General features: G+C 39.8%; 1 protein-coding gene across 2 annotated transcripts in view; it reads right to left on the bottom strand.

The window, feature by feature from the left end:
- Positions 1–103: 103 nt before the first annotated feature.
- Positions 104–10,060, bottom strand: part of Med14 (mediator complex subunit 14) — a 91,237-nt gene continuing 81,280 nt past the window's right edge. The window contains exons 28-30 of one of the 2 annotated variants that reach the window (XM_039099757.2): positions 5,509–5,634; positions 4,978–5,170; positions 104–2,392 (exon numbers count right to left, since the gene is read on the bottom strand). In XM_039099757.2, the coding sequence (XP_038955685.1) occupies positions 2,319–2,392; positions 4,978–5,170; positions 5,509–5,634 (393 nt within the window). In that variant the 3' untranslated portion in view covers positions 104–2,318. The remainder of the gene's footprint in view (positions 2,393–4,977; positions 5,171–5,508; positions 5,635–10,060) is intronic. The other variant, NM_001191727.2, reaches the window with a different exon arrangement.

Below are 10,060 nucleotides of genomic sequence, written 5' to 3'. Positions count from 1 at the left end.
TAAAAGGGAAAAGAGTGATTCAGGACTGATGTCTTTTCCAGGGTTAAACTGATACTAAGCCAAGATTACAACCCAAAACATCTTCACCAAAGAGAGTTGGTAGTTCTCTGAAACTTGTATAAATTTTATTTATTACCGCAAATACTAAAATCACATTGAAAACACCTCAAAATCAAGTTCCAAACCACCTACTAGAGAAAAGTCACTATGGTATCCAGTTTCTTTGATTGAATCTGGTTAACAAAAGAGGCAGAAGACATGGTTCGTGATGAAAGGTACGATTCAAATGCTAAGTATTTCCAAGCTTTAATAAAGTATATACCAATTCCAAGTACCAAGCATGATATCAAAATTCAAATTCATTGGTTTACTCTTAATAAGCATCCAAATCAAATTCTGTTCATTGAATCCTATCTCACTTGATTTACATGATGCACTCAAAGGTGAGTTTCAATTAGGAAAAAGTAGCCATTGACTGCATCATGTATAAAAACGCATTTAACATTTCAAAACCACACTTAAAAGAGAAAATACCTGAAAAGTTAATTCTATTAATAAAATTATTTGAAACAATATCATCCTGCAGATAAAAATACATTTCTTGTATATACATGTAGATTTCTACATGAAAGATAGGATTCAGCTCCAGATAGAAAAGGATTGACTCCTGATCAAGACATCTTAGATTGCCAAACCCACGTGATTAGTACTGCGAAGAGAACTGAAAACAGAAGGAGAAAAAGGTTAAGCTAAAGGAAGAATAAAAGTTTAGTCACCTACTCTGGAACAGTGGCAGAGTTGGGTGAAAAGCAGGAGATGAGGGCAGAAAAGAGACAGAGAAGACAAAGAAGGCCTCAACTCTGACTGCAAAGGGAGACTCAAGCGAAGTTGAGAACATACATGATACAGTTGCAGTAGGATACTTAAAAAAAAAAAACAAACTAGAATCCCATGGTTATCGTTGTAGAAGCTCAATCATCTTAAAATATAATCAGACAAACATCTAAAATTTCACCAAGGATCATAATACATTGTCTAGATAACTCAGCATATTATCATTTAAAAAAAACACACAAAACAAAAAGAAAATCTGATCCGAATAACATCAAGACATTTTGATTAGACCATATTTATCAAAGTTTAAAAAGTCTCTGACTGGCTGCAAGAGACAGTACGGTACTCTAAAAAGAACTATTGACATGTGCCAGTGCCAGAAACCCCACTGGACACGGGACACGCCCTGCACTGTGGACTTTCCAAATGACTGGACTAGGTTGACGTCCTATTGTTTTGCTGACAACGGATTAAATTCAGATTGTTTAGAACAACCCCAGATGGGGAAGGTAAAAAGTTAAATAAAATAAAGAAATGTCACCAAAACTTCATCCAAACTTGAGCATTCACGTTCTTTGCTTCCTAGTTAATGCTGTATGCAGAAGTATACCTTAAAAATGACATTTTCCTAGTAAAATGGTTCCCATTTTCTCACACAGGAGAATTGCATTATTTGGGACCCTTGATCATTATAAATCACTGTCTCTTTTCAAAGACAAAGCTCTTCCAATTTAATCCAAATCCTAGATTGAGAAACAATGAGGAGCTAAGTGTTATCACCAGTCATGTTAGGAATGTCTGAAGAAACTAACATTAAAACAAAGTGTTTTTGGTCAAATTTCAGACATACATAATTAAAAACTGACTGGCCCCACTAGGTTAACGATGAAGGGAGGCCCTAACAACTCTAAAGAGCTTATACACACACACAAGTGAGTGTTTCTTTTATATCCTTGTTTTATTAAATATTGCTTTTCTGGGATATGTCTAACAGCTCCCAAAACCATTTCTGAGTCAGGATTCAAAACGGTCATATTAAAATACAGCTTCAATATAAAGTTTGTCACAGTTTTACAGTATTTAAAACTGACAGACCTGCCTTAAAAAAACAAAACAAAAATCAAAAAGGACCATTACACCCAAAACATAAGAAAACAATTAAATAAACATGTTTGGCATTTTCATTACTTTATAGGTTAAAACAGAATATTAAATCTATTACTGGCACGTGGACACTGATCTGTTACCTAGTTTGAAATGTGTCGCATTTAAACACACTATACAAGATCACTATACAAAAAAAAAAATTGATGGTCTTTTTGATGAAGTGCACCCTGAAAATGTTGCCAGTTTAGAATATTTAGCTCTTAAGGTTAAAAAAAAGTCCTTTTCCTTTTTAAAACTGATGGCTGAATTCAGCCTTTTTGTGTGTGTGTGTTGTTTTGTTTCATTTGTCAGCCTTCCTGGTTTAAAAACAATAGTGTCTATGGACGCCCACCAGGGGGCAGTGTAAGATTAGCCATTAAATCACGAACAGCTGCAAATATTGTGCATTCACCTGCAACAGAGAAAAATGGTCATTAGCTATTCGTAGTACAGGAGAGACGTTAACACACCAGTGAGGGAAGGGATGATTAAAATTAGCCAAGAATTTGAAATAAAAGACTTAAGTATTTTAAACTATTCAGATTTTTAGGCACTGGAAACTGGTGTGCTATAACTTATTATATTTGGGTTGGGCTTTGTTTTTATCTCAGGAAGAAACCTGGAGAGCATGTCAAGTTTAAGCAGAGAAGGAGAGAGATGCTTTTCAGTGCCGCATTTAACAGTCTGGCTTAAGAACTGAACACTGTAGAATACTTAATGCGTTTTAGATCTAAGGCTAGTTCTCATTTATATTTGTGCATTGGTCATGACTTCAGTGACATCCTTTCTGTTAATGCTGCTTTTAAGGCCAGATAAGAATGCTTCCACTACATTATTGGAATACTACTGTCCGACAGAATGTTTGGCTGCGAAGGAAATGTGAGTGCTCTACAAAGCACTACTTTCGCTAAAAAAATTCAACATTTTTATTTTATATTGTATTTATGTAAAATTTTTAATTTAGCTAGTGACAGTTATATTTATTGGACAATGAAGGTCTATGACAGCTTCTGGAGATTGTTGGCTTCAAGGAAATATTTGACATCTCAACTTGAACATTAAGACTGAGGTCACTTAAATACAAAAATAAAGGGGGTTTTGTTTTTAAAGGAGAAAAGGTTTATTTAAGCTTAAAGTTATTTTTACCCCCTTTCTTTCGTTTTAGTTGTTATGAGACAATGGATGGTCTCACTATGTAACCCAGACTGGCTTAGAACTCACAATTTTCCTGCCACAGCTTCCATGGGTGGAGATTACCATATAACATCACTGAACCAAACTAGTATTTTCCTTCAAAACTTTTGCAATGTGGGAAAAGGGTGAGGAAGCTGAAGTATATCATAGCAAGGATCTAAAAACGTGATTTGTGGAGGTACGACTCACACCTCTCCCTTACAATTCCCCCTCAAGTATAAAGCAAAACTGGATCCTTGCTGCAAGAACATGTTTTGACACTCCTTATGGCTGATAGGGGGTGAACTGAAGCCCTCATATGAATTATGGCCTTCTGTCTTGCAGGACACTGTGTTCCAGTGCAAGTCACTGCCAGCCTTGGCACCAAGCACTGGAAAATGAAGGTACAGAACAAAAGGACAAAGGAAATCCAAAGGTTTGTCCAGGCAAAGGAGGAACAAAGGAAAACAACAAAGCACCGCCACAATACCTTACTAATTTCTTAAGGAACTGAGGTGTGCGTGCGTGCGTGCGTGCGTGCGTGCGTGCGTGCGTGCCTGCGTGCGTGCGCGCGCAAGTGTATGCATGCACACCTGTGCACACAGGGATACACATACACACTTCTTTGACACTTTTAGTCATAGGTAGAAAATTTGCTTGATCGTAGTACGATCAAACAATTGCCCTTTTAATTTAAAAAGTTATCTATATGAAGGAATTACGTTTACCATCTTAGTTCTACTGAACTGCTAACTTGAGAATTGTGGTAGCTTGAGAGTTTGATTCCTGAGGTCCTATCCTCAGCTGAAGAGAAAGGTTAAAGAATGAAATAAGATCAGAAGTACTCTAACAAATGAAGTGTACTGGTCTCTACTGTCCAGTGTAGTCCTTAGAAACTGAAGCAAGAACTTACCTAGGTAAGGGATGGGGAAACAGATTTTAAAGACTCCCCCTTTCCTCAGAATTTCTAAAATTTTTGACACTGTGATATTTTAAAATGTTTCAGACAACAACTTTTTCCTCATTTACCGTAATTGTATTTGCGAGCCATTCTAAGGATATAAAGAGGACTTCCTGAGCATCAGGCACGAGTGAACATTCGCTTAAATTTTCTAAATATTAGAAATGAGCAAAATTGAAAAGTTCTCTTTGCTGAGCTTCATGTTTTCGAACCCCAAATTTGGCATTGCCAGGAGTCACATACATGTTAAGCGTGGGCTGTTTGCTTTCCTCGGAAATGTCCAGTCTCAGAGCTTCACTGTGCACTCAGGAAAAAGGCTCACTTGCACCCGCCTGACACTTACATAAGAAGCCCAAAAAGCAGTGATGCCATTTGTATCAGCTTTTATTCTTCACAAAACATTTAGAAGATACACAACTTTTGATAATAGTATTCTATTCATGATTGAACCATGGAGTATGAAAACCCAACATGCATTCCAACTTTGTGATGTACAGAGTGGCAGGAACTGATGGCAAGGCAGGGATTCACAGCCATGGAAAATTCTATCATCCTAACCTAGGGCTTTGTGGCAATGTGTGCTATAAATACAAGTTTCTGGCATTGGCAACTGGCTCAGTCCCAATAGTAATTTGCTAACAAAAATGAAGTCCAGGCAGCAGAGAAATGGACAAAACTGAAGAACCAGTGAGAAAGAAAGAAAGCGACAGGCAGACACTAAGAGGGCCATGGCAACAGAGTACTAGTACTAGAATTGGGATGCAGAGTGGGGAAGGGGGGATAAGAGAGGGAACGGGGGAGGTCTCTCTCAAAGGAAGTGTTATAACATATATGCAACAAAATACCGTCTAGTGCTCATGTACCTTGTCGTGGAGGGTTCATCTCTGCAAACCTCTTCAGAATGTTGCTGACCATCATTGGCGCAGCAACAGAAGAGTTCTGCTGTCTGGGAATGTCTGCCTGCTGAGTGGTACCTGAAGCCATATCATAAATAATTGGAACTATTATACTAACAGGTTCTTGGGGAGGGACTGATGTTTTCTGAGTTAGTTGAAGCTGTAGATACACAAAGAGAATAAAAACAGAAAATCAAATATTTGTCTCGATTTGTGAGAGGTACTATCATTTACTTTCCGATTAAGACACAGCAAGTACAAGAAAATTAAATATGATAAAAAAAAGTGAGACCCACCCGAGTGTCATGACTCTCTCCCAGTTGCTACGTTGGCTAAATCTCTGTTGTTACTAAGGGAGCTAAGAACCCGACAGTCAACAGTGGAGAACTCTAGGCACATAGTCAGTAGGAAGAGCTCACTCAAAAGATACTCTCTAATGCTCACGTGACTTTTTCCTCAGAAACTCAGCACGCTCAGATGATGCCAGGTGATACTTACAAAAAAGAGCATTTTGGATTTCAGGACCACAGCTGGTGTCCCAGGAGGTGCAATGGGTGGCGCGCTGGGAGGGATGGTGAGGCAAAATTGAACATTCCACTTTAGCTGCGTTGCTTGGTCTGGGAACTGTTTTAAAGGGAGAAAAATAATGACAAAAGCCTGTAAACATTGAAGAATCACATCTGCTACGGAGTCTGAGGAGTTAAAACTTCATCTTACATTTGTTCATTCACACACCATGCACTTTTACTTCAAAAAAAATCCACAAAATAACTAAAAACTATGTTCTCATTCATTCGGCCAAAGGCCAGCAGCTGCAGTGTCTCTAACACCGACTCTTGCCTCACTGTTTTCCTGGAGCCGACAAAGCTCAGGGCTTCACTGCTTCCTCCCGCACCCCAACCAGTGCCTTCTTCCACTACAGGTACACTTACACCTATTCTTAGAGCCACATCTTAAGTGAGGCTTTATTCATGCTCACGAACGCTCAGTGTCACACTCTGACATATGCTGTTCCCTCCTACGATAAGGACCAACACATGTCACTTAAGGTTCTTGCTGACTGAGGTCAATTTTGGTTTCTAATTCCTGCTTCTAACTGCTTCCCTAAATAAACTAGGGAAGCCATGGTGATAGTGTAGAAGAGTAAATCACAGGAGTTTTATAGATAAGACATTCACTCCTTCCAAATCTCGCAGATCTTTCTGACATATAATGTCTGATATAGCCTATCAGATGGAAATCCAAACAATTAAACCAAAAAGAAAAAGGAGAAAAAAACCCCCTTGCCTCCCCAAACCTGATACTAAAATGGAAGCAAAATGAAGGACGGGGTTATGATTAGGTTAATCAAATCGACACCAGAAGTAAATATTAAAATCAAAAGACTAGAAGATTAAATGCAATCTGCTATCACCAAGACTCAAACTATATAGTTTTAAGAAATACCTAAAACATGGGGCTGGAGAGATGGGTCAGCAGGTTTGGTTCCTAACACCTATGTGGGGTAGCTCACAACTAACTTTTAGTCCAGCTGAAAGGCGTCTGGTGCCCACTCTTTTGGCCTATGCCAGTGCTCAGTCACATATGGCATATACACAGATACGTGTGTGTGTGTGTGTGTGTGTGTGTGTGTGTGCGCGCGCGTGTGCGTGCCCGCGTGCGCGCAAAGTAAAATGAACATAAATCTTGGGCTGGAGAGATGGCTGAGAGGTTAAGGGAGCTTGTTACTCTTACAGAGGACCTGGGTTTGTTTCCCAGAACCCATGTCACAACTCATAACCAATTCCAAAGGATACACACACAAACACACAGAGGACTTGAAGATGACTCACTGATTCAAAGCACTGACTCCTCTTTCAGAGGATCCGGCTTTGGCTCACAATCATCTATCTATAACACTAGTCCAAGAGAATCTGACAGCTCTCTGTCCTCCTATGGTACCGGGCACACATACAGTGCACAGACAAAGGTACAGGCAAATATTCCATAATAATAAGTAATTTTGAAAGAACAAGAGAAAGTAAATAATAATGAAAAGAAAGAAATAGCTAAACTTACCAAAAGTTTAAAATAGCTATTTAGAGACCCTGTGAGAGAGAGACCCAACCGCCTGGTCAGGTGGGCACTCCTGAGGCTGCAGAGCGGAAGAGACCACCAACACTGCTCACCCCTGCCCACATCCCTGGCCCAAGAGGAAACTGTATAAGGCCTCTGGGCTCCCGTGGGGGAGGGCCCATGAGCGGCAGGACCCCTGTGCCTGAGACACCGCCAGAACCAGAAGGAAACAGACCGGATAAACAGTTCTCTGCACCCAAATCCCGTGGGAGGGAGAGCTGAACCATCAGAGAGGCAGACAAGCCTGGGAAACCAGAAGAGACTGCTCTCTGCACACACATCTCGGACGCCAGAGGAAAAAGCCAAAGACCATCTGGAACCCTGGTGCACTGAAGCTCCCGGAAACGGCGGCACAGGTCTTCCTGGTTGCTGCCGCTGCAGAGAGCCCGTGGGTAGCACCCCACGAGCGAACTTGAGCCTTGGGACCACAGGTAAGACCAACTTTTCTGCTGCAAGAAAGCTGCCTGGTGAACTCAAGACACAGGCGCACAGGAACAGCTGAAGACCTGTAGAGAGGAAAAACCACACGCCCGAAAGCAGAACACTCTGTCCCCATAACTGACTGAAAGAGAGGAAAACAGGTCTACAGCACTCCTGACACACAGGCTTATAGGACAGTCTAGCCACTGTCAGAAATAGCAGAACAAAGTAACACTAGAGATAATCTGATGGCGAGAGGCAAGCGCAGGAACCCAAGCAACAGAAACCAAGACTACATGGCACCATCGGAGCCCAATTCTCCCATCAAAACAAACATGGAATATCCAAACACACCAGAAAAGCAAGATCTAGTTCCAAAATCATTTTTGATCATGATGCTGGAGGACTTCAAGAAAGACGTGAAGAACTCCCTTAGAGAACAAGTAGAAGCCTACAGAGAGGAATCGCAAAAATGCCTGAAAGAATCGCAAAAATCCCTGAAAGAATTCCAGGAAAACATAAATAAACAAGTAGAAGCCCATAGAGAGGAGACACAAAAATCCCTGAAAGAATTCCAGGAAAACACAATCAAACAGTTGAAGGAATTAAAAATGGAAATAGAAGCAATCAAGAAAGAACACATGGAAACAACCCTGGATATAGAAAACCAAAAGAAGAGACAAGGAGCTGTAGATACAAGTTTCACCAACAGAATACAAGAGATGGAAGAGAGAATCTCAGGAGCAGAAGATTCCATAGAAATCATTGACTCAACTGTCAAAGATAATGTAAAACGGAAAAAGCTACTGGTCCAAAACATACAGGAAATCCAGGACTCAATGAGAAGATCAAACCTAAGGATAATAGGTATAGAAGAGAGTGAAGACTCCCAACTCAAAGGACCAGTAAATATCTTCAACAAAATCATAGAAGAAAACTTCCCTAACCTAAAAAAAGAGATACCCATAGACATACAAGAAGCCTACAGAACTCCAAATAGATTGGACCAGAAAAGAAACACCTCCCGTCACATAATAGTCAAAACACCAAACGCACAAAATAAAGAAAGAATATTAAAAGCAGTAAGGGAAAAAGGCCAAGTAACATATAAAGGGAGACCTATCAGAATCAAACCAGACTTCTCGCCAGAAACTATGAAGGCCAGAAGATCCTGGACTGATGTTATACAGACCGTAAGAGAACACAAATGCCAGCCCAGATTACTGTATCCAGCAAAACTCTCAATTAACATTGATGGAGAAACCAAGATATTCCATGACAAAACCAAATTTACACAATATCTTTCTACAAATCCAGCACTACAAAGGATAATAAATGGTAAAGCCCAACATAAGGAGGCAAGCTATACCCTAGAAGAAGCAAGAAACTAATCGTCTTGGCAACAAAACAAAGAGAATGAAAGCACACAAACATAACCTCACATCCAAATATGAATATAACGGGAAGCAATAATCACTATTCCTTAATATCTCTCAATATCAATGGCCTCAACTCCCCAATAAAAAGACATAGATTAACAAACTGGATACGCAATGAGGACCCTGCATTCTGCTGCCTACAGGAAACACACCTCAGAGACAAAGACAGACACTACCTCAGAGTGAAAGGCTGGAAAACAACTTTCCAAGCAAATGGTCAGAAGAAGCAAGCTGGAGTAGCCATTCTAATATCAAATAAAATCAATTTCCAACTAAAAGTCATCAAAAAAGATAAGGAAGGACACTTCATATTCATCAAAGGAAAAATCCACCAAGATGAACTCTCAATCCTAAATATCTATGCCCCAAATACAAGGGCACCTACATACGTAAAAGAAACCTTACTAAAGCTCAAAACACACATTGCACCTCACACAATAATAGTGGGAGATTTCAACACCCCACTCTCATCAATGGACAGATCATGGAAACAGAAATTAAACAGTGATGTCGACAGACTAAGAGAAGTCATGAGCCAAATGGACTTAACGGATATTTATAGAACATTCTATCCTAAAGCAAAAGGATATACCTTCTTCTCAGCTCCTCATGGTACTTTCTCCAAAATTGACCATATAATTGGTCAAAAAACGGGCCTCAACAGGTACAGAAAGATAGAAATAATCCCATGCGTTCTATCGGACCACCACGGCCTAAAACTGGTCTTCAATAACAATAAGGGAAGAATGCCCACATATACGTGGAAATTGAACAATGCTCTACTCAATGATAACCTGGTCAAGGAAGAAATAAAGAAAGAAATTAAAAACTTTTTAGAATTTAATGAAAATGAAGATACAACATACCCAAACTTATGGGACACAATGAAAGCTGTGCTAAGAGCAAAACTCATAGCGCTGAGTGCTTGCAGAAAGAAACATGAAAGAGCATATGTCAGCAGCTTGACAGCACACCTAAAAGCTCTAGAACAAAAAGAAACAAATACACCCAGGAGGAGTAGAAGGCAGGAAATAATCAAACTCAGAGCTGAAATCAACCAAGTAGAAACAAAAAGG

The sequence above is a fragment of the Rattus norvegicus genome, chromosome X, assembly GCF_036323735.1.
Source record: "Rattus norvegicus strain BN/NHsdMcwi chromosome X, GRCr8, whole genome shotgun sequence".
Classification (NCBI taxonomy): domain Eukaryota; kingdom Metazoa; phylum Chordata; class Mammalia; order Rodentia; family Muridae; genus Rattus; species Rattus norvegicus.
This window is presented reverse-complemented; position numbering and strand designations above follow the sequence as displayed.